Below are 22948 nucleotides of genomic sequence, written 5' to 3' on the forward strand. Positions count from 1 at the left end.
TTGCGAGCCGCCTCCACCGCATGGAGACGCTAATCTTGGACGACCCTAAAGGGGCCCGTTTTCCCTCGTGGCGCGTAAGGGTGTAAATAAATTCGACGAGGTAAATACCGCGTGGAGTGCAGCGTGCATCGTGCAGCGTGCATCGCGCATCGTTCTCGAGGCCGCCAACGGCTCGTCGGTCGGGGCAAATTGGGTTAACCGGTGCACCCGAAGCTCGTACGACTCTTTACGGCGCGCGATGCGTGGAATACTTAAGACCCGCGATCTCGGCGAGGCCTCGGCTCGGATTTACGACTTCTCGGCTACGCCCCGGGGAATTAGGCGAAAAAGAAAAATACACGGCCACGCGCGAGCTCGTAAACGCCGAGGGACGTGGGAGGCCTCGGGAAGCGCTTAGCGGCGAGTTTCATTTGATTTGAGTCATTCCATCGATTACAGGGATTCGAACGATTCGAATGATTCGAGTTGCCGAGGTGCAGAGGCGTTAGAAATTCGACCCTCTCTTAAATCGGTTAAATCTCCCAATTTTGCATAGGACGTTTTAATATCTGGCCTCGGGATGCTCCGTGGTCTCTCCCTCGGCAAATGGGAAAAAAAAAAATAACGAGCCGAAGTCGACCTTTTGGGGCACAGGTGCGCGATCGAGGTGGGAATTCGCGAGCGAGAGGCAAAAATTGTCGCGAATTCGGCGATAAGGTCGAGTCGAGACGTGCCGGGCCGAAAGCGGGCCACGAGAGGCCGCCTAGGATTTCATCGTAGAACCGACCGGTCGTTACGAATTTACGCGGCCTCGATTTCGGTCCGAGAGGGCCATTGTCGGGGAAACTTCCCCCTCGACGGAAACCGGAGCCCGGAGTACGCGTTTTTCCGGCGATATCGAGCCGAGGAGGAACGACGCGTAGAGGTCGCCGCGTATAAATATAGATCCAGGATACGGGGCTTCCTCCGACCCCTGCAGACGATAGTCAATAATAATGCCTGCCAATATCAGGGTTAACTAAAAACCTCTTAAAGGGATCCCGCTTTAACGCAGCTCCCGCTCGAGGCGGATAGCGGCCCGGTCTTTCCTCGCGGAATAATTTCGCCCCTTTGCCCCGGAACGTCTAGTCGACTCGACGAGACAGAAGACAGACGTCGAAAGGTAAAGGTATCTTTATTGCGAAACCTACGTAGAGGGGAGGGTGTTGCACCTCGAGGCTTTATTTACGAAGTCCCCGATTGTCCTCGGTGAGACGCTTTCCTCGTGGCGTTCCCAAACGGAACGGCATCCCGAAAAACCCGTTCCCTATCGAGAGGCCGAAATCGTTCCCCGAGCTCTCCCCCTCCCTGTCCCTGATCGTAAATAATTTCCATCTCGAGCTCTCCTCCTTCCTCCCCGCCGATAAATCGTAAAACGCCCACGGGCAAGGTTTTCCTCCCGACTCGTAGGGTTTTCCCGATGGGATGCGTCGAAACCGATACCAACGGGTCTCGAGTTGACCCCCGGACCCCGGAGCTCGGTAATGGCGCGAATTTCCACAAATTGCCCCGATCTCGCCCGAGGTAAACACCCGAAATGGTCGCGGAGGGCCGCGTCGACCTCTCCGGGGAAAACTAGAGAGAAAGGAAAAGAGAGGAGAAAACGGCTCGCGTCAGGAGGAGGTCGTGGGCGCGAACGACCGCCCCCACGGCCGGAAAGATCCTCGTCGATAGAGGCGACTTCGGCACGAGGTGAAGACTCTCCTGCTCGGACGTCATACTCCGAAAAGAGGGCGGGTCCTCCCAACCCGATCGAGCGAACCTCGCCGATCGATCAGATCGGTGACGAAAATATTGGCTCCGCGGAAACTTGCAAAGAAATAAAGCGGCAGAGAGCTTTTTTTAACTTGTCCCTCCGGACACGTGGGGCCACGGTCCCGGCTATGCCCTCCGTCCTCTTTTCTCTCCCCGCTTTTCCTCCATAATTTTCGTAGCGAACAAAAAAAAAATTAAGACACTCTCGGACCACATGACTTTCCTCGTGAACTTAAAATAGAACGCTAAGATTTAAAGGGTCGCATCGGTAACAGGCGCCGCGCTCCGATTTTGGATCGTGCCTCTTGTTGTATTTTTTTTTTCTTTTTTCGTTTCCCATTTTCCCCCGTTTCGCCATTAACAATTAGTTAGAAGCACTCGGGAGATTCGTAACGGTAGTTTCCGAGAAAACGTGCTCGCGTGGTCGGAGTTAACGTCAAACGACCCGCGCATAAACACCTACCGGCCAGTCGCTCGTCTACCGGGTGTCCTGGTTCGAGGAGCGAGCTGAAACCTGGCCTTTAAATCTTCCAAAATCGTTGACATCATCGAAGGTCAACGCGGGGAGCTAGGTTCGGTCGCGAATCGGGAGCCCAGAGGCGTGGGTTTATCGCGGGCCCACCTTGTGTCGCCTTAACGAGGAGGCGACTCTTTGTTTTGCTTTCGCACACCCCGTCGCCGAGAGTAGGGGCCTAACCGCCTTGTGCCATTTAATGCGAGAGCAGGCAAAGAGAATACCACGCGTGCCCCCGCGCACTCGAAATTCCAGAGCCTCGACGAGAAAATCGGGCCCGGCCGGTCTTCCGATATTTGTAAACATTCGGCCTCCGATTCCTTTGGGCTCCCTTTCGGTATTCGCGGTAAAAGTCCTCGTCTAAAATCGCTACCGCGACGAGATACTTTGCCAACTCGACTTTGGACTCCGGTCGGCGATTCAGCGAAGAAAAAAAGAAACGCGTCCGTGACGAGTTGGCGAGTACAATGACTATTTTAACGAGTCGAGGAATTCGACTCGCCACCTCCTGCCCACGATCGTCGGTCGCGACGCGGATGCAAAAGCCGCGAAGGGCGGCCGATGCGAGTCGAAATCCACGAATCGGCGGATTACCCGGAGTGACGCCTACCTGTCGTCGTGCAGCCGCTTCAAGTCGGCCATCTCCAGCTCGAACTTGAACTTGGAGACCTCGCAGAGCAGCGCGTCGCGCTCGCCGATGACCTCGTTGAGCTCCCTCTGGAGACGCTCTATCTCGGCATACTGCCGGCCGATGATTTGGTTCTTCTCCTCTAGAACCGCGGCGAGGTCGGCGCCCGCGAGGCCGGCCTCGCCGACGCCGAGGACGGCGCTCATGGCGTGCGCGCGCGTTTGTTTACCTCCGACCGCGGGTCCGCCCCGGAGCCCTCCGCCGCTAGGCCGCGCCGTCCTGGTGGCCGCCACCGGGGAGCGCGACCGCCGCGCCGGGCATACCAACCGCGACTGACCGCCGGCGCTCTCCTCCGGTCCACCGCGTCCCTCCGGGCCGAGTCTCGGTCACTCGACGCGCGAACCGCGAGTCCCGGGTCACGCGTTCGCCATCTTGCCGCGACCTGCCGCGACGTTGCTCCGAGCTCGGGCTCGTTCTCGCCGATGCCGCCGGCCGCCGCGAGAATCGCCAAGAATCGCGGCGCGTCCCACGCGCGCACCTACCGCCACCGACTAGCACCGACTCGCTGTCGTTACGGACGCGCGATCCGCGCGCCTGCGTGCCCGCCCCGCGGGACGACCGTGGCGCCATCCCGTCGCGACCGGCGGAACCTCCTAGCCAACTGGATCGGTACGGATGAATTTTGCGGACGCTTGCTTTGAGACGCGAGCACAGTCTATGATAATTCCATATTATCGCGATTCAGATGAGCATAAAAAATGCGAGATCGATGAAGTCCTATATTTTCCATGTTAAAAACCCGAGTTGGCGTGGATCAACGTCGTTAAAAAAATGGGGAGCGCTGCCCCAGGGGCATGCAACTGTCTGTACATATCTGTACGTGAGGTAGTCCTTAGGTAGGCGATGCGCCGCGGTGTGGTATTGTATTTATTGAGGAATTTGTTAATATCGTAGTTGCAGGCGAACGAAGGGAGAGGAAATTAATCGAGGCGATTTTTGTCCTTCGTCTTGGATAATTATTTGGATTTTAGGAAGGCCGTGGGGATCTTCATATATTTTTCTTATCGAAAATCATATGATTTCGGTGACCCACCAAATTCGTGCGCGAAATAAACATCTCATGGTGACGTTGGCATTCGTTAACGATGAGTCGTTAATATCAAAGTCTTACGGAAGCGAATTAAAAGTAATTGCAGATTTGTCGTATTCAGGTCCGGCTATGACAGTACACATTGCATAACTGTCTCTTATGTACAAATATCATGAGTTAATCACGTTCATCTATCACGCGCAGGAAAAACGTAAGCGATGGTCCCGAAGTGTCCGCAAGGAAAGTCAACGCCTGATCGTCCGATAAGAATAATATCTTAGACGGTCTTTTATCTTTTATCTTTCTGGGTATCCCTCGATATTCGTTAGACTCCCCTTTTGTTCATCGTTTCTTGCGCTTACGTAAGTGCTAGCGAAGCATGATTACATTTTAATATCCGAGCTAGATTTTCTGATCGTCCGAATATCTCGCATCTCCATCCACATGTCCCAAGAAAAAATAAAAATTGCCGGCATCATTCCTTTGGAACATCGAGTCGAGTCGAACAAATTATCCGGAGGACGTGTAATAACGCACGAAGAATTCATAAATCACCTGTAAATTCTTTTCCTTTGGAATTCATCCCGGCTTCGTAATTATTGGATATCATTAGAATTTGTAATACACCCTGTCGGTTACGCAATGGAGTGGAAAAAAAACGCATACGTTATGTTGTACAACAATTGTAGCAGATCTCTTTTTATCTGAATGTACGTGTCGCTCGGAAACCGTGCATGCACGAAAATTAGTCGAACAATTACTCGCGACGTCTCAAAAGTCCTCTATTTAAGGTGGAAGGGAACATTCTATTTACGCTCGCGCTTATGTCAATTATTGGTATCAGGCATGCACGTTGCAAGTGCCTCGTTGATAAAAGTAATCGGTTTATCACCCTTCGGCGTGCTTTCGCCGTGAAAGGCGAGTAAGTTTGCGCGTGCACCTTCGCGTTTTTCTTCTGATCTGAAAAGCTTCCTCGAAACGAATCGACGAGTCACGCACTCGACTAACGAACCTTCTTTTTCTTTTCACTGGTACAATTCAACATCGATCTTACCCACCGCCGAGTCCGCAAATACGAGTGTTAATCGGAAAATTCAATTTTTAATTTTCCTCGAGAATTGTCAATTTCGCTCTCGTTGCGATTCAAGCGTTGAGCAAGTGCGATCGACGTTTAAGACTTGGCTAAGTACTTCAGCCTTGACAGAAAAACTAGTCCTGTGGAGAATTAACATTAATTATGAACTAATCCCCGAAGAAAGTATCCGTTCTCGTTCCAGTTCGTTGTCCTGTCCACACGTGATTCTTGATACTTTCCCTGAAGTCCCGATTTAAAACACCTCGTGCCTGTCTTTTGCAATTAGTTGATCGATTTTCGCCAATCGCGAGCCGCGATTTGCTCACGTGCGTCGCTGACCGTTGTCAATATGTCGAAAGGACCGAGCCGGGGAAACGTTAAAGCGACGTCCCGGATTTGCAATGTCGTTGTTAAATCGCAATTTTTGTCAGCCACCCCGGAGAATGTACTCCGAGCGCGGTGCGTTGCATACCAAAGCCCACGTAATGTTAGAAAACCGGCTTCGCACCGTATCTAAATTTATTTCGAGTCATTTACTGCAAATAAGTACAGACTATCGGGCTCTTCCTGTCACACATTGACTAACATTGGACTTCGATACCTTGGACTTTGATAGCTTCGTAAGTTTTCGAGTCCGTAGATAGGCCGAAATATCTCTCATCTAGATCTCCCATCCATTTGCACGAAAAATTCGACCTATCTCTACCATCGAAAAGTTGACGATAACCTTCGGAAACTCGACGGATAAGAAGTGTATCATTTGGAGGCAAAACCTCGTCGAAGGAATAAAGTCCCTTATTTGAATTTACGTGGTCCTTCTTTTTTCTTCCTTTTTTTTTAAATCCTCGCGCAACTCCCAGGAGTAAGGTCTCGCCTCGACCTTGCGGCTCATCGACACCGAGGTCGCCCTCGGAAATCGGGACGCTTTTTGAATACGAAAGCCGGCTCCATCGATCTCGCCGGAAGGATTAGGAAGGTCGTAAAGTACGAAAGTTGGAGAAATAGCCAGCCGATCGAACTAGCAAGGAGCACAACGAGGACCCCGATTCGTTGACGGTGTCGCACGTCGACGTGGACTCGCAATTATGGCCGGATTAGCGATACGTCGGGGGCCCGTCCCCTCTCTTGGCCGCTGTCAGGACCGAGAGATCAGCTCGTGTCCCTTGCACGTTCCACCTCGTGCACAATCGACCGCGGCCTTTGCATCAAACGGTATATAAACTGACTACTCCCCACGAAACTCGGTATCGCCGGGAAGACGACGTCGCGCCACGCGAGGGACTCCGACATAGTCAGGGTGGTCTTCGAGCCCTCTTCGCAGGCTTCGAGGCCCGGAGGACTCCCCAACTCCATACGAGTGCTTTCTCCTCGAGTTCCCTCAATTTTTTTCCAAGCATACATTTTCGTACACAATTCCTGAAAAAAAAAGGCCTCTGCAACGCACGGTACGTAATTCACTCCTAATACGACCGACCCGAAGAATACAGAGTAGGGTGATTTTTTCAACCTGAATTAATTCCGTGGATTGTGGATGGTTCGACGATATCCGAATATCTGAAAAATTCAGAAGAGAGACGAGTGGTTTCATCGAGTGACAGAAGAAATGATAACGCTGGTCAAGGGCTCGAAGGTAAAGGGAGCGCCCGAGAACTTGTAAGGGATGCTGTGATCGATATCGCTTATTTATTTCATAGAGGATTATTTTTATCTGAACGTTGTTGAACGGTATTGGAAAGTATTATCGAAGACGTAATAGATTGAGAAGAATTATTGACCTTAAAAATTCATTTCCTCGCGTTCTACCCTGACGGATAAAATTTGTCAGAGGAAAGCCAAACGTACGTGCGTCCGAAGTGAAACATTAGCGATATTATATCGCCCTTCTGTTTAACCAAAGTATCACGGAAGAAGTAAAACATCTTTAAAAATGGATCTTCGTATTACACAAAAAGACTGCATATTATGTGGACAAATTTAAAAAGATTCGATGATCCGTCCTATTCATTTTTATTTCATGAAAATATAATCAGTTTGAACTGGTAAATATTAATATATATCGGACTACCATACAAGTGGAAAGCAAGAAAGGATATTGGGACGCAGGAAATATTCGAGTTTATCCGAAGAAGTCGACATTGCTTAACAGGTATTTCACTAGAATATATATTTTTTATTTAATGGAAAATCTGGAAAGCCTTGAATTTTTAGAGAAATTTAGGCCCGGAGGACTGATCTTACCGTAAACAGATGGAGTGATGGCTTGTGACAGTCGTCTACGCTTCAACAGTTTATTGCATAATTATTCGAATAAGAAAATTGGTACTGTTATCGGCGAGTTCGCGCTCGAGCAGGCGGATTGGTAGAAAGTTGCCGATTCTGAATTTATTTTCGCGCATAACCTTCGTATCAATTTTCTGCGCGCTAAAAATATCGATACCTTGCTTTTATAGTATTGCGGTACCGAGATAATTATATTGCAAGGTCATCGACCGGTTCGAGTAGCGATAACGATTTCCATTCAACTAATTTATACAGTCCAAAAAGTTTGGTCGTTTAAAAATCAGTGAGCTACAACTACAATTTGTTGCCATAAGTCAGCATCCATAAATCCATAATTAGGCCTCTGATTAATCGGTAATAAAGTTCTCGTGCAATCGCTCGCCCGATCACCTGTTAGTAAAGTCGGTACATTTTTGTTGCAGAATGGTTGGCTTAAGCGTAAATCATTTTGTCCTTGTCCTGTGCATATTTTTGAAGCTGCGAGATTCTGGATCGATCCCACAAGGGTCTACGACCTACGAAGGTAAGGGATCCTAAAGATCGACTCACGTATTAATAAAAAAATTATAGAACGTTACAACAAATTTTCTTGGACTTGTAATACGGCTTCCCTTGCAGACATGTCCTTCTGGCTGAAATCGGGCCAAGAAAATCTGCAAAGGGTACTCTCAATTCGGAAGAACGAGAATCAAGCGAAGAACATCATCATTTTTATTGGGGATGGAATGGGGATGTCAACCATAACCGCTGGGCGCATATTTAAGGGCCAAACAAGAGGAAATTCCGGAGAGGAGTACAAGTTGGAATTCGAGAAATTCCCCAGCACTGGAATTTCGAAGGTATTATTTTTTTGGAATTATACAACGCGTATAAAAATGATATCGGTGTCCTTATATACGGACGAATTCCTAAAAATTATGCAAATACCTCTTTCTCTATTTCAAAACCGTCTTCTAATTTTTCTGAAAAATTAAATCCGGTAGCAGCACGAGATTGATTTTTTTCGGGATCATATTCTCCGTGGATTACCCGAGCAAATCGGACATACGTCGCTTACGCAACGATGCATGTGGAAATTAGGCTGTCAAGGAGAAAAAGGGGGTCAGCCGGAATAGGAGCCGATGCTATATAACGTATTGAAATCTGTTGGGGAAGTGCGGATTAAAGCAATGAAGACGGCGAGCGAGTACGGTGCTGCAAGCGTTTCTGCGAAAATTGACAGCAGAGTCAGCGATTATCGTGGCACGCGTCCCCGTGTAAAAAAGTGCAACAATCAGCCTCGTGAAACAATTCAGTTCCTGTTATCAGCGCTAACAAATCGCTATCGATCAGCGTCTCGTCTGGACCAGATATTCGAGATCAGTTTTTTCGTAAAAGATATTTTTCGATATAAATTGATTCATCGTCCTGATTGATTCGATTCCGACCGAGTGATCAATGAGTCATCCTTATCACCTACAAGGATGTCATTCATAACTGCCCTACAAAGTATCCAGAATATTTTGACCTTGAAAAAAAAAATGTTCCTAAATTGGTCGACATTGAAACGGACAAACCTGCTTAGACAGTTATGAAAATTGATTTCAACGGTACTTCGGTTGCGTCGAGCTCCATAAAAGCAGTAAAATAAGGAGACAGACAAAAAAACGCAATGGATCGATGTCAAAGTACTCTGTATGTGAACGTGGGCAATTATTCCCTTGGATCTAGGAATTGTTCAAAGAAAAAACACTCATTCTTAAAGTCCAATTTATCAATGGGTCGCCCATGTAGGGTCTGTATACGTAATATTCGTAATACATAAATGTTTATAATTTTTGCAGACATATAACGTCGACAAGCAAGTGCCAGATTCTGCGGGAACGGCGACCGCTATATTTTCCGGGGTAAAATGTCGATATCGAGTTATCGGCTTCGATGGGAAAGCACCTTACAACCGATGCGACAGTTCCATCAATCAGGCGAGCAAGATATCGACGATCGCTGATTGGGCCCAGGAGACCGGAAAAGACACGGGTAAATATGTGCCCTGTCCTCTGACACGGTAATGGCCCCCTTAAAGAGACCTTGTCGGCTTTCGATGCGGAAAACCATGTACCGCATAACGTTTTGCCAATCGCAGGCGGAATAATAATTGCCACTTCCGGCCATGCATCGCGAATGGAAGTTTAGTCGTCATTTTGAACGAACAATCTTTTTTTATGAAATATTACCCAGAGATGGCTTAAGGTAATGTTTAAGCAATCAGGAGTTAAAATAAATGTCTGCACTCGAGGAAGACAAAAAGCCGCGTTAATATATTGTTCGTGGCGCGAGGGGAGATATGGAATTATCGTTTCCGGTTTTTTCTCGGTAGACTTGTACTAGACACACGTGACGTCTTACAACGACGATAATTCTACGCCGTTGAACCATCGAAAATGTTGCATAATATTTTTGCTTGTCCGCGATAATACCGCCGAGGATAAGTGGCCTTGTGAAACGGTGGTAATCAATTAGAATGATTTAATTCCGATCGAGGGAAGAACGTAGAGGAATTCCGCGATTGGAACGTATCCGAGTTAAGTGCTGATTAATTAAGCGATTGTTTATTCGCAAGTCAATGGATATGGAGATGAATCTACCGGTTTGCTTTTCTCGGAGCGGATTGCGTGACAATCCTCGGGAATGCTCGCGTTTTCAATAATGTCGTAAATGGCGAGAAGTAGGTCTCAGCATTGCCTGTTAGGGCCCTTTAAAGACAACTGACCGGTAAGTCCCAAGTGCGCCGAGAGTATTTACCGCAAATCGGTAATTGGCAAATCTCGCACGCGAACCGCATCGCCTTAGACCTTGAAGGAAACTTGTCGGGATTTCAGGGAAATGTACTAAAGATCCTCGGAAAGAAATGTCGAAGAGTCGTACCTCGAAGAGGCGGTTGACAAAGGCATACTTGGAAAAAGTTTCTTCACTTTGACTCGGATCTCCTCGTTCGAGAGATCCAGAGGAAGCTTTGTGCCGAACAGGATTCTTCTTTGACCGGGATTAGTAGCCCCCTCGGATATTAATTATTCGGCGTTAAAATTATTTTCTTTTGTGTCGTCCTTTGGGGAGGTTTACACGCAAGATACTACGTCCGTTGTATTCTTGAGCTCAGGAAATGAGATCTGCTCCTAAAAGAGAAAAACGTTTTAACGATCGGATGACAATTTTACCCTCGTTATTTACGACGAGGAGGCGTCATAAATATTGGCGCACGTAAATTCCTGTGAAAGTGTTCTCGTTTTACGGACCTTGCCGGGCACGGTAACGAGTTGCATCTACGCGCGTACTAAAGCTGTATGCGTGCCTTTATTCGTCGCGTACCGGTGCGTACGTATTAACGGAAGGTGACGAGCTCGTCGTTTAGACTGTCAAGGATGAACGACACGCACCCATGACCGCGTTTACACCTGGGCGGATTAACGATTCCGTTTTATAGGTGATTCGTCAAATAAATTTCTAATTAAAATGACGAATTGGGCGCGTTTAATTATAGGTTTCGTAACGACGACTCGCATCACGCATGCAACCCCGGCTGCACTGTACGCACACGCCAATAATAGAGACTGGGAATGTGACACTGCGATTCCCAAAGAGTACAGGAGTTGTACGAAGGACATCGGCAGGCAACTCGTCGAAGACGCTCCTGGCATCGACTTCAAGGTATGCTCCAAAAACGCCCTCGTTCTCCCCTCGAAATTTCCATTTTTTGTTTTAACGGGAAAAAGGTTGATTACGCGATTCGGCAACGGTCGATCGCGGCCGAAACAGAAGTTCAAGGCTAATTGAACGATGGCCCTTTTACAGGCGCGTATCCGGTCTTTTCAATTGATCACAATAACGCAATTTAAATGCCCGACATCGGATCCGCGGTAGACACGCCGGCAGTCTTTGCTCCGACGAAAATATGGTGCGAGATACTCAAGTACATAGGATAATGGCCTGAAAGTGAGATGGATAAAAATAGCGCGGATAGTACAGAGCATGGACGATGGCACGATCATTCGATTAATTGAGCCGCGAGGAGGAGGGGAGGGCTGAGAGGTGCGCGCCGTAAATCTGGCCCATTTTTGCGTCAATTTCTGATCGAGCTCGTTGCCTCGATAGGAAGAAAATAATTCCTTCGATCTCGCATTTTGCCGGTAAATTGAATTTTTTTAAGTCACGCTTTCCTATGAATTTTCCTTGTTTCTTCTTATCAAGATTTGCTCGTCAATCGCAATGAGTCGTAGCGGCACGGTGCAGCGGGTAAAAAATTATTCCCTACTCAAACAAGGACTTAACCATGACTAATGTGTTTTAATTATATAGTGGGAATACTGACTGGATTGCCACATGGTCTTACAGCTATCGTAGGGATCGAAATGGGTTTTACCCTCGTTAAACGAGAAACAAATGCGAAGGACATCCGCACGTTATCGCCGTTCCCATAGAACGAGGATTTGCATTCTAGGGGAACTTGGAGAATTTCATGGGCTGTACTTAACGTCGTATTACCGTTTTTAAGGTGATCATGGGAGGTGGAGCTCAAAATATGGGTCTGCCAATGCAGCCCATCGATCCCGAAACGTGCACTAGGGGAGACGGCTTAAACCTTGCGGACGTTTGGTTAAAAAATAATCCAGATGGCCAGCTCGTCACCTCGACTGGAGAACTGATGACCATCGATATTGGAAACACGTCGAAAATCCTCGGAATTTTTGCACCGAGTCATCTGCCGTATTCCGCCGTCAGGGACAGGTCTTACGATGGTACTCCGAGTTTGGCGAACATGACGATGCAAGCTATAAGGATGCTCAGGAAAAATAAAAACGGATTCTTCCTAATGGTAATTGCCCGCAACTGTCGATGCTCCGTGTAAAATCGATCATCCACTTATTTTCTTTATTTTAAATGATTTAACCACGTTTCAGGTGGAAAGTGGGAAGATAGATTTGGCGCACCACCACAACTACGCGAAATTGGCACTTCGCGAAGTGTCCGAGTTGGAAGACGCGGTGCGAGTAGCACTTAAGCAAGTCAAGCTCGACGATACGCTAATAATTGTAACAGCTGACCACTCGCATTCGTTCACGATGAACGGTTATCCCCGACGAGGAAACGACATTTTGGGATTTGGAAATAACCCGGACACGCCGGAAATCAAGCCGTACGAAACTCTGTCCTATGCGAACGGTCCTGGGTACTTTTATCATCGCATAAACGACAGTGCGAATGTCAACGAGACTTGGCGACCGGTCGAAAAGGATCCCAACCGAGAGGATCCATTCCACATGCATCTGGCCAGTTTTTACATGAAGGACGAGACTCACGGCGGGGAAGACGTTGCGGTTTATGCCGCTGGTGAGGCTCTTTTGAAACAAAATTAAAAAAAAAAATTCCTAACACGTGTATCTAAGTTTTTCCTTGAAAGAAACATAGTAGATTTAGTTCGCGATGCGATTTCCGAGGGTCGTTTCATTAACGAAGCGTTATTTTTTCAGGACCCTACTCTCACCTGTTCCGAGGGACCTTCGAGCAGAATTACATAGCTCATGTAATGGCGTATGCAGCCTGCATGAAAAACTGGCCGTCGCACTGCGATAAGGCCTACAATCGGTACTTTTATGAGTTTGCCGATTCAGGAGGTCTTGCCGTTTCTTCATGGTTAAATATCGTTGTGCTTCTTTTTACGCTTGCTCTTATTGGGCCTTGACGAGTGACCTCAGGACCGGCGCATGATAGTTCAATTGATACGAAGCTCCAGCATTGCTGCCTGGATCGAAGGAAAATCCTTCGACGTTGTTTCGTTTTTCTATTACGTGAATAGGATAAGAACGCCGCGCGAGAATGATCGAGCATTTGGAATCGATCGAGCGATACGAGAGACTTAGGAAGTCTTTTACATGTTTTACACGTAGCGTTACACATAGAGTATTTATTAGCTAGGTGCGAACGCATTTTTCCAGGTGCAAGTTCCGAGTATGAATTATTGCTCCAAGTCGGAAGTAGATGTGCAAAGCACGCGACGAAGGAGTGTCGTGAAATACGGATCCTTAAAAGCAATGTTTCAGTCGCTAAAGTAGGGTAATGGAAATGAGCCATTCATTTTCAAATTTATTTATACGTCGAGATGTAGATTTGTTATCGTTGAATAGTGCCAAATCGATTCCGATAAGAGAGAGACTGTCTACTCCGTCTTCGTTCGGATTACTTTTCAGTTTGGCTCTGTTCGAGTACTTTCAGTATTTAGTATGTAAGATGTTATTGCGAGTGCTATTCTTTTTCCTATTGTCAAGGTTCAAGGTACAATCCGAGTACAATTTTCCTACTTGTCTACATTCCGTGGACGTCACAAAAACGGAAAGCAAGAGTGATACCTGAACTTTTTATTGTTAATACAATCCTCAGCGAAATGAAATTTCGGTACAACGAATAAATAAATGACAGATGAAATATTGGATATTTCAGAGTTACGAAATCCCCTTTATTATGGAAATGTACTGATTCTTGTACATCAGTGGGGCGGAGTCATCGCTGACAAAATTTCTGTCCGGTTTTAGTGAAGCAAATGGATTTCTCTGTGGTTCCAAAATAACATCTACCGAACTAATTGATTTAATCCTTTCTATGTCACGTGGAATCTCAAATTCTGTATAGGAAGTAACGACTACGGGGACTTTGAATTTACAAAATTCTCGTATAGTATCGGGCCACGTGTCTAGGCCATTAAACCCCGTGTCTCTGTACAATCCAGGATTAAACAGACAAATCATGTCAGGCTTGATAAAATCCTGCAAACGGCTGTATTCGTGGTATAATTTATTTACTTTAAGCGAAATGTTAATCTTTCGACTAGCCGATTTGCATCTCGAGCAGATTCTGACTTTTTCTATTAAATTCGTTGGAATTCCCTGCGGAACGTGCAATTCTGGACCCGCAAGCACAATCTCCAAATGTTTCAAATTCGGGAGGAAATGCAGAAAGAATTTTTCCCAAACGTGAAGATGCATTCCCTCAAAGAGAAATTCAGCTCCTACCACATGAATCGTCCAAGAAATTTGTTCGCTCCAATCTTCGCTCGATTTTTGCATTGCAAATAATGCAGTAAGCGGTACAGTGCCGATGTGAGATAACGTCGCATAAGTATAACAATCCATTTTCGTATAATACCCTGAAAAGTCGTACAGTTTCGCTATCAGGTCGTCAAAACTGTCAGCCAATGTCGAGCAGTCCTTATCAAGAATTTTATTGGGAATGTCGATATCTATACAACCGTGTCTATGCTGCAGTAATAAAATTTTTCGAAACATTTGGAATTCCTGACAGTAACCTAGATGATCGTTCCCGTGTTCCTCGCAGTGAAACTGAATCTCGCAATTTTTGCAAAAGTTGAGATCCTCCCCGAAGTAATTGCACTTTGTGCAGACTCGAGGGTAGAGGATTATCTCCTTTTCCCATAGTTGCAGAGGTCTCCCGATCCCTTGTTCGATCATTTTTAATAGCTCTACTCGAAAAATTCTAAAATGTTCTGCAGGCAATCCTTGGGCAAGCAGCCATCCTTCGTTCGTCAAACAAATTTCTCCCAAGATTTTACACAGGTCTTCGTGCACAGGTCGATTCTGTTCTTTATGCTTTTGCGAGCAGTATGACACCATTTTGCAAAATTCGCAAATTATTCCGGATGTGCAAATTTCCATGCACACCGCGCACATGTTGGCCACGAAGATAAATCTTGGTCGAAAGTTCAGTTCAATCGAGTCTTCTTCGTCGCTATCGGGAAAATTTTCCCTTTGAAAACACTCGACAAAGGGATAATTTATTCGAGAGAGAATGCCCATCGGACAATTCAATTTTTTCTTCTCTAATGACAGTTCTTGCGGAGTGATATCGTTCTCAAAGGTTGAAGGGTCTTTCGACGAATTTTCCACGAGGTCCCTTCGATGGATCACCCTTAGCTTCTTTTTCGGAGATTTTTTTTTCCCTCCCATGATCCTGACCTAAAAAGTCAATGGCCAATAATTTCCATAAATCAGAATGGCATTGCAAAACAAGGAAGTTACATGCCCGTATGATCTTTAATAAGAGCATGGATAGGTACTTACGATGAAATACGGCCGTCACCTGTCCTAGGTCTATTTCAACGATTCAGCAATTCTGCGTTCCGGTCTCGTTAATAAATCAATTTTTAACCTGTTAACTGCGGAATTAACTGTAACGTCACGGGTTACCGACGTGTATACACGTCGAATGAAGTTAACTGGTTAATTAACACTCGATTTGTCCCACAAACGTTACCTCCGAATAGAACGTGAAATTGTACACTTCATAACTCGGAAAAATCCCGAACGGATTTTTTGAAGGGACGGTTTTCACGGAAACCGGAATACGAAATACGGTGTCGCCTTCGCGAGTCGTTACTTTACGATTGCCCTGTACTAAAGGGGAATCATTTTCACGGGGCGAAAAACGGCAAGTTTCGACGACATGCGCACTTCGTCGATGGGCACAATGCCCAATGGCTAACACCTAATTTAAGGTATTTCAAGCGCTGTTAAACTGTGAAGGTGCAAGTTCGCTAAGTCTGCAGCCCTTAAAAGAGCGCGATCCTTTTATAATTATCCATGGAAAAAATTTCGAACCAATTTTCCATAGGAAAGAGAGTGACACAACTATCTCTAGAAATTTTCGCTTATTATAAGAATACCTTAGAACACTAAATGACCTTTTTTAAGAACGGAAGGCTAAAAAATAATCCTTACCCACTTCAGGTGGACGGCAGGGATTAGGTTTCAAAGCGAGGAGGAATTTGCACGGATTTCGGCATTTCGTAACCGAAGGCCTGGCGTCGGCCATTTCCCGCCTCGCACTTTCAAAGATCACTTAGAAGTAGAGACAGAGCTGCACGGTAACGAGGAGGATTCGCGAATTGCCAAAGTTCCACTATTTTTTAATAATCTATCCGGCTTTTAATGAATGTAGGAGAAACGCTATTGCATTATCAAGTGTTTGTGACGTCGACGTGTCGGTTTAATTTGGAAATTTTCTCGAAGTGATTTATTCTTCTAATTTTTTAAAAGAAGTGATATATCACTCTGAATAAATATTGTTGGAACCCTACAGCTTCCGGAACCGAACGAGTCTGTAGCGTTGGCTCGTCACCAGCTGCGTAGGAACGGCTCACGTGATCACGAGCGCGGCGCGTTATATGCGCATGCATGCATACGCGTGTGCATTTTTGATACATCAGCCGATACGAATATCTACGTGTATTCCTCTCAAGTGCCACGAGTGCTTCCAATCACTATCAAGAAACGAGAAACAGTTTACGTTTAGTATGTGGGGAAGTTCATTTATTGGATGTTTGTTACCTCGTTGTACCTCGTCTGTGCATCGTTTTTTGAGGTTAGGCCTCCGGTGACGGGATGGTTCCTCTTATAACAGTAGTATGTACAGATAGTGGGCGTAAAATTAATTTCATATCACTCTGACAATTTTCTGTGATATAATCTTCAATCTGATGCGGCAAAATGTGGAAATGTCTGGTTCGCAGGAAAAACTTAATGGGTATTGGGAAGGTTCGATAATTTAAACCCAAAGTACCCATGGAATTTAAGGCTGACAGTATATGTAGGTGACGTGTTAATATATAATATTTTCTCTAATTGGTGTAGCGTAAATTGTTGAATGCGCAACCATTGACTCCTGTGTTTCAGGGTGTCATTTGCCGCTGAATGAAATAAGTATTTATAACATAAAAGTTCAGTGGTGACGGGTCGTTTGTTAGGTAATAGTCATCCATTGGCGTATCTATTACTTCGCTTTATCTAACAACAGCCAAGTTTCATTAGATAACATGATTCAATTTACAAGTTGGAACGGTATGGTGCTTCATATAAATGAAAGTAAACCGAATTGAATTTTTGTCCCAAACTATATAAGAGGCATTAATGTCCATATTTTGCAATTATCTGTACCATTAATAATATAGCAAACACCCAAGCCTTGTATCTGCTGAATGATTATATTGCTATCAAGTGTCTTATCGCAGACCTTTGCCAAAACAATTTTGAAGAAAGTCTCAAATCCAGTGCATTCGATGAGTTAAATAAACACGTTAATAAAACTATTTGATCTCTTTGACAGAATTTCTGCATAACGTCTGGGCCTTGTAGGGATTAATCAGTTTCTTTTTCATTTATCCAGACAATGATCATCCGGGATCCTTGGGATTACGAAAGCAAAATGGTGAGTGTAAAGTGTTAAAAGACAATTCATTTGTTCTCTACCTCTGTTGTATGGTGAATCTGCAAGTTAAGTTATAATTTTCACGAGAAGAGGTTGCGTGTAATTCGACATTTCCATTTTGTATTTAATTAGGTGCCCTTTTGGCGAATTCGGTAAAACCATTATATCTTGTCATCTCACGCTCATTAACGCTTTGCTCTCTTTTGTTGAGTGTGACTCGACATCAGCAATCGACATCTTAATAATTAGGAGTGCAAAGAGTTAACACTAGAACTACCAAGACGGGTCAAAATGACTTGTTTCGAATGGCTCATCCTATAAAAAAAAAATCGGCCGGTCGTTCTAGTGTTAATATGGGAGAGATTTTCTTGTCGGTTTTAGCCGGGTTTTGACGTTGCGTTCACACGTGCATGAAACCGCTCTCTGGTGCACCGGCTAGACCAAGAATCGTTGGCAAGCCAACCACTATAAGAAATAAAGCTTGATCTAAATTTGAATCGAGAGCAACCCCCGACTACCAGGCTAGGTCACAGATTCTACTTTTTCTTTTCGTTTATCGTCTGTCTCTCGTCGGTAATTCCGAGCGAACTTTATTAGCGCGCTTCCAACACGTTCACCACTGCGGGTCAACGTGTGCCAGCGCCTGCAAACGAGTGTAAAGTATATCCTGCATAATTGGTATAATCTCCTCAAAAATATTTCCCCCTTAAATACGCCCCAAGGAGAGTTCACTGTGACTATCAAAAGTTTGTCCGAATCGACATTCCACAAAATGCATGCAACATCATTTCGCAGGATCGCATGTTTCATTCAAGCCAGCACGATTTATCAGTTTTCCCGTCACGATAAAATAGGGTTGTGGGGTATTTTAACAATATTTCGATTAACTAGATTCCAACAATAAAAATAGTATGGACAGCATTTCTCTAAGCTGTGTTAAACTGAATTTTCACAGTGCTTCGTGGTGATATACAAGTACCTGGTGAACAAGAATGAGCGATGCCGAGACCAGGGCAACTGATTCGGAGGATATCAGCAGAGTGCGATACAGAAAGAAGACGAACAGGCTTGGCCAAGGCGACATGGTGGGATCAGGGGGCGAATTATTACCTCAGGATCTAGCGAATTTAACCGCGGATCTGGAGATCAATTCCGACGACGATGACCACGATACCATTCATTTGATACCGCCGATATCAATTTCCGGCCGCGAGAGGATCCGCGACAATGGCATGAAGAATTTGGGCTATCAAGGAGAAGAAAATGACACGGAAAATGTCTGGACCATTTCCATACAAATGTTCATCCCATTTCTGCTAGCAGGATTCGGAATGGTAGCCGCCAGCCTGCTATTGGATCTAGTTCAGGTATCCGTAATTTTGTGATACGTGAACCTATCGAAGGGGGGTAGCAGAGTATTAATAATTTTTTTTTTAATTTCAGCACTGGCCAGTTTACCAAGTGGTCTCCGAAGTGTACATATTGGTCCCTGCATTGCTGGGCCTTAAAGGAAACCTCGAAATGACTCTGGCCTCTCGCCTCTCCACCGAGGCAAATCTCGGCCACATGGAGACAAAGAATCAGCAATGGACTCTCATTGTCGGAAACCTATCTCTGATTCAATGCCAAGCCATGGTGGTCGGTCTTCTCGCGTCTCTGGCCGCGGTCATTCTCGGCTGGGTCCCGGAAGCTCACTTCGATGTCCACCATGGGCTTCTATTATGCGCCAGTGCACTGCTTACTGCATCCATTGCTAGTTTTACGCTGGGTCTAGTCATGGTTGCCGTCATCTTATTGTCGAGGAGGTTACATATCAACCCCGACAACGTGGCCACCCCGATCGCAGCTTCTTTAGGGGACTTGACCACTCTGGCTCTTCTCTCGTGGATTGCTTCACTTTTGTACAACGCTATAGGTAAATTGAAAGAATGTGATGGAATTAAATTTTCTACGAGTCGTGCTAAGATACTAAATTTTATTTCTTACTCCAGAGTACGCGCCTTGGATCGCACCCACGATCATTCTCTTCTGCATTTTGGCCACCCCGTTTTGGGGCTATATAGCCGCCAGAAATCCATTTACTAAGGAAGTACTGGATCATGGCTGGACACCTGTGATATCGGCCATGTTGATTAGCAGGTGGTTATGAGTTCTTGTATTTTAACCCTTGTGGATTAATCTGCAACAAATCAGTTTATTCGTCGCATTCACGCGGTATGTTTCAGTATTGGTGGATTAATATTAGATTACACGATATCTAGTTATAAAGGAATAGCGGTATTTCAATTAATCGTTAATGGAGTAGGAGGAAACCTAGTCGCCGTACAAGCTAGCAGGATCTCAACCTCGCTCCATAAAATGCGTCGCACTGGCAAGGGCGAGGCCCCCAGCATTTGTATCAGCCCTTTTCATACCTTCTTCGCTCCAGGTAAAATAAAACACTTTTTCCGTTTACTAGAAATATCCATTTTCTTATGTTTTTGCGGAATCACGAGAATTTCGTTTTAATTATAGACGAGCACGCAAGGACTGCAAGGGTTTTACTAATGATGGTGATTCCAGGGCATTTAATTTTTAATTACACCATTAGTTACCTCCAAGCTGGGCACACATCGTTCACCCCAATTTTTCTTGCAATTTATTTGACCGTGGCAGTTATGCAGGTGATTAATATTCATTAATTTTTTATGAGGTCTGAAAAGGTGCGATCGTCTTAACGAATTGATTGCTTCAGGTTACATTATTACTTTACATTGCTCACCTAATGGTGATGTGGATGTGGTCTCGGGGTATGGATCCGGACAGTTCTGCAATTCCGTATCTAACTGCCGCTGGAGACCTGATAGGAACTGCGCTCCTTGGAATTGCGTTCCACATCCTTTACGCCATTGGTGATGGAGACTCCGATGTTGGTGACTGAACATCGCGAGAATCGATTTTCCGTCCTAGAGTTCCCCGTTTCTGGGCACTCACAAGCAAGAGCGTACGCAATATTTGTTATATTTTATCGCAGACGTAGGCGTTTGTGGAGTTAAGGCCTCTTCTAGGCAGAAATAGAAAGGCAAGAGAATCGAGATATCGATAGTAGAAGTCGATGAAACGGCAATTTAATACCTCTGGTCATCGAGTAAATCGGCCGAGTCGTTCCAAATCCATCGGAGGACAAGTAAGCCATACATTTACAAAGTATATATTTTGTATGAAAGTCAGATATTTTGTGGCCGATTATTAAGTCGAGCGGACATTTCGGCAACAAGTACTGCTTTAAGAAAAAATATATTTGCACGGGTTGCTTAATGCAGGATTGCAGATGTGTCGAACTATGTTTAGAAAATTTGAACTGCCGTCAGTGATTATATTCTGCCTGCGCGTCTTCGTAAATTCTTTCTATGAATTTTAATGATAATCAACTCACGTTTGCTCGAAGCAAATGAATTTCGCCTAAAAGAAGTATCTTCGCAATACATATTGTACCAAAAGGTAAACCATTAATTTTAATTGAAGAAGAGTTAATATATTTTTATAAAGGGTAATAATGATAATGTATGTAGCAGAAAAAGAAAAGGACATGTATTACACGTGGTACTGCCACCCAAGAATATTTGTCAGTATATATGTTTTGTTAAAATAACATTTGACAAAATTCTTGGGAAATTAAGACCTTGGAAAAATGAGGCAATCATTTATAAGACGCAGCATTGAGGATAATAATTCGTTAACATTTTTTTACATCTACTTTGTATGCTCACTTGCCTAAGCACACCAGCACAAATCACCACAGACAGATATTCTGATTTTTTAACAATATTATATTATTCATAATCCATGGCTTGAATTACATGTATCGTTTAAAAATGCACTTGAATAGCAACCGCAAACTACAAGCGACGTACTTGAGCCGAGGATTTCAGTTACAACGAAACATGATAAGTTCGGAGAAATAGGCGACTGCTTATGCTATTTTATTGAGATATTTCATCAATTAATCGGCAATTCCCTTTGACAACTGATTAGCTCTTTACCAAGAGGCTTTAAGACTGGGCGCTGCCGATTAAAGTGCAATCAAAATTCCTATTTTTTTTTTACCAGGAATTGGTATGAATCATATTTCTTAATTACGGAAATGTGGATATACGCAAAGATCTATGATTCTATTTTCTCTGAAATTAATGAATTTGCCAGGAAAACATAGCTGATTTGCTTACATTGCAACGTGTTTTTTTTTTACTTTTAATGTGGCGTTATTTTCAAATTTTGTTATGGATACAACAAAGAGGCTTAAAATATTTTCCTATTTATCGGTTACGTTAAGATTATACTTTTAGAGTTAAAACATAAGTTTCTGTCGAGAATTGAGTTTAATAGTTACACATATCATTGGTGCTGCTATTCAGCCTATTTCAAGCCATGATGTAAAATCATTGTTTGCATTGAGAACTGAACAATTAACAGAGCTTATACTAATCCTTGTTTTCTTTTTGTTATGATTCTCATTAGTCCTTCGAATAGGGAAAATTTTTTCCTTTAGAAAATATTAAAAGGAACCTAAATTATTTGTAAGTGCTATTATTAGAGTATGTAAATATATTAGATGTGTAACCGTGTACGTGTAAATGTGGATTCTTACAAATGTGAAAACGGTTTTCGTTTTTATTCTTTAGGAGTGAATGCGATAAATACAGAGTATAACTATACATGATAGAGTGATTCTATTGTATCGAGGCTTTATTACAAAATTAAAAAAAAAAGTAACAACATTCATTTTCAAAGAGCTTGTGCAATGGTTCACACACGATAGAAAATGAAAAGTAATTTTTACCACGTTTGATTGAAGAATAACTCGTCGGACCTATCTTGTATAAATAGTTCCTGATATTCAATAAGTACAATTTGTATATTATTCATACAATACATACGTGTATACGTTTCGTTCAGTGTCGCAGTTGTATTTATTAATCATTTAAGTCTTTGGGTATATTCGAGTAAAAAAGAAATTTCCGCGTGGGTCGGTCAATGAGAAGCGTACATCTGAATGGTACAACATAAATAAATTCCACGCGGGTAAGTCTATTTTAGCTCCTGACTTTATTATATCCAATCGTCGTTTAACAGTTTAATGGAGAAATCATCTTAAATATAAGTTAGGTGTAGGGTGCGCGTGCACGTACGTACTTAATACACCTTAATACACGCATTACACACGCGTGTACCCTTACGATGTACACTTGTGGAACGCGCGTAGACTGAGCATATGTAGGTACAATTTCAACCTCCATTACGCGACCTCGGTCCTTGACAAAAATGAAGTCCCCCCATTCAAGGACGAAATTTGTACACTTA

General features: G+C 44.4%; 4 protein-coding genes across 14 annotated transcripts in view; 2 read left to right on the forward strand and 2 right to left on the reverse strand.

Annotated features, from left to right (window-relative positions):
* Positions 1 to 3451, reverse strand: part of LOC105699739 (IQ motif and SEC7 domain-containing protein 1) — a 54891-nt gene extending 51440 nt beyond the window's left edge. Inside the window, exon 1 of one of the 2 annotated variants that reach the window (XM_012424979.2) lies at positions 2898 to 3451. In XM_012424979.2, the coding sequence (XP_012280402.1) occupies positions 2898 to 3121 (224 nt within the window). In that variant the 5' untranslated portion in view covers positions 3122 to 3451. The remainder of the gene's footprint in view (positions 1 to 2897) is intronic. The other variant, XM_012424972.2, reaches the window with a different exon arrangement.
* A 2816-nt stretch (positions 3452 to 6267) lies between these two features.
* On the forward strand, positions 6268 to 13823 carry LOC105699873 (alkaline phosphatase 4). Its single transcript, XM_012425264.2, has 8 exons — positions 6268 to 7226; positions 7783 to 7883; positions 7979 to 8199; positions 9184 to 9376; positions 10878 to 11044; positions 11889 to 12209; positions 12295 to 12724; positions 12865 to 13823. Exons 2-8 carry the CDS (start codon positions 7784 to 7786, stop codon positions 13074 to 13076), a joined length of 1644 nt encoding a protein of 547 aa, XP_012280687.1. The 5' UTR covers positions 6268 to 7226; position 7783; the 3' UTR covers positions 13077 to 13823.
* On the reverse strand, positions 13811 to 15771 carry LOC105699874. Its single transcript, XM_012425265.1, has 2 exons — positions 15466 to 15771; positions 13811 to 15360 (listed from the first exon to the last, which is right to left on the reverse strand). Exon 2 carries the CDS (start codon positions 15349 to 15351, stop codon positions 13834 to 13836), a length of 1518 nt encoding a protein of 505 aa, XP_012280688.1. The 5' UTR covers positions 15352 to 15360; positions 15466 to 15771; the 3' UTR covers positions 13811 to 13833.
* Positions 15772 to 16600: 829 nt separating this feature from the next.
* On the forward strand, positions 16601 to 22536 carry LOC105699894 (solute carrier family 41 member 1). Of its 10 annotated transcripts, none has more exons than XM_012425300.1 (9): positions 16708 to 16990; positions 17077 to 17241; positions 17567 to 17608; positions 18564 to 18975; positions 19052 to 19523; positions 19600 to 19747; positions 19834 to 20036; positions 20123 to 20271; positions 20343 to 20528. In XM_012425300.1, the coding sequence occupies exons 4-9, from the start codon at positions 18601 to 18603 to the stop codon at positions 20526 to 20528; spliced, it is 1533 nt and encodes a 510-aa protein (XP_012280723.1). In that variant the 5' UTR covers positions 16708 to 16990; positions 17077 to 17241; positions 17567 to 17608; positions 18564 to 18600. The 10 variants fall into 10 exon arrangements, with proteins under 10 accessions (XP_012280728.1, XP_012280729.1, XP_012280726.1 ...); XM_012425302.1 differs by having other exon boundaries at positions 16708 to 16806; positions 16914 to 16990; positions 17077 to 17608; XM_012425305.1 differs by lacking the exons at positions 16708 to 16990; positions 17077 to 17241 and adding an exon at positions 16601 to 16695.
* The last annotated feature ends 412 nt before the right edge of the window (positions 22537 to 22948 follow it).

Source organism: Orussus abietinus, unplaced genomic scaffold, assembly GCF_000612105.2.
Source record: "Orussus abietinus isolate OABI.00-Male unplaced genomic scaffold, Oabi_2.0 scaffold10, whole genome shotgun sequence".
Classification (NCBI taxonomy): Eukaryota; Metazoa; Arthropoda; class Insecta; order Hymenoptera; family Orussidae; genus Orussus; species Orussus abietinus.

Coding starts and splice junctions, on each gene's coding strand:
- LOC105699894 (XM_012425305.1), top strand. CDS start 18,601: ATGAGCGATGCCGAGACCAGGGCAACTGATTCGGAGGATATCAGCAGA. Junction 18,976..19,051: donor TGCTATTGGATCTAGTTCAG/GTATCCGTAATT, acceptor TTTTAATTTCAG/CACTGGCCAGTTTACCAAGT. Junction 20,037..20,122: donor TCATACCTTCTTCGCTCCAG/GTAAAATAAAAC, acceptor TTTTAATTATAG/ACGAGCACGCAAGGACTGCA.
- LOC105699873 (XM_012425264.2), top strand. CDS start 7,784: ATGGTTGGCTTAAGCGTAAATCATTTTGTCCTTGTCCTGTGCATATTT. Junction 9,377..10,877: donor GGAGACCGGAAAAGACACGG/GTAAATATGTGC, acceptor GTTTAATTATAG/GTTTCGTAACGACGACTCGC. Junction 12,725..12,864: donor CGTTGCGGTTTATGCCGCTG/GTGAGGCTCTTT, acceptor TTATTTTTTCAG/GACCCTACTCTCACCTGTTC.
- LOC105699874 (XM_012425265.1), bottom strand. CDS start 15,351: ATGGGAGGGAAAAAAAAATCTCCGAAAAAGAAGCTAAGGGTGATCCAT.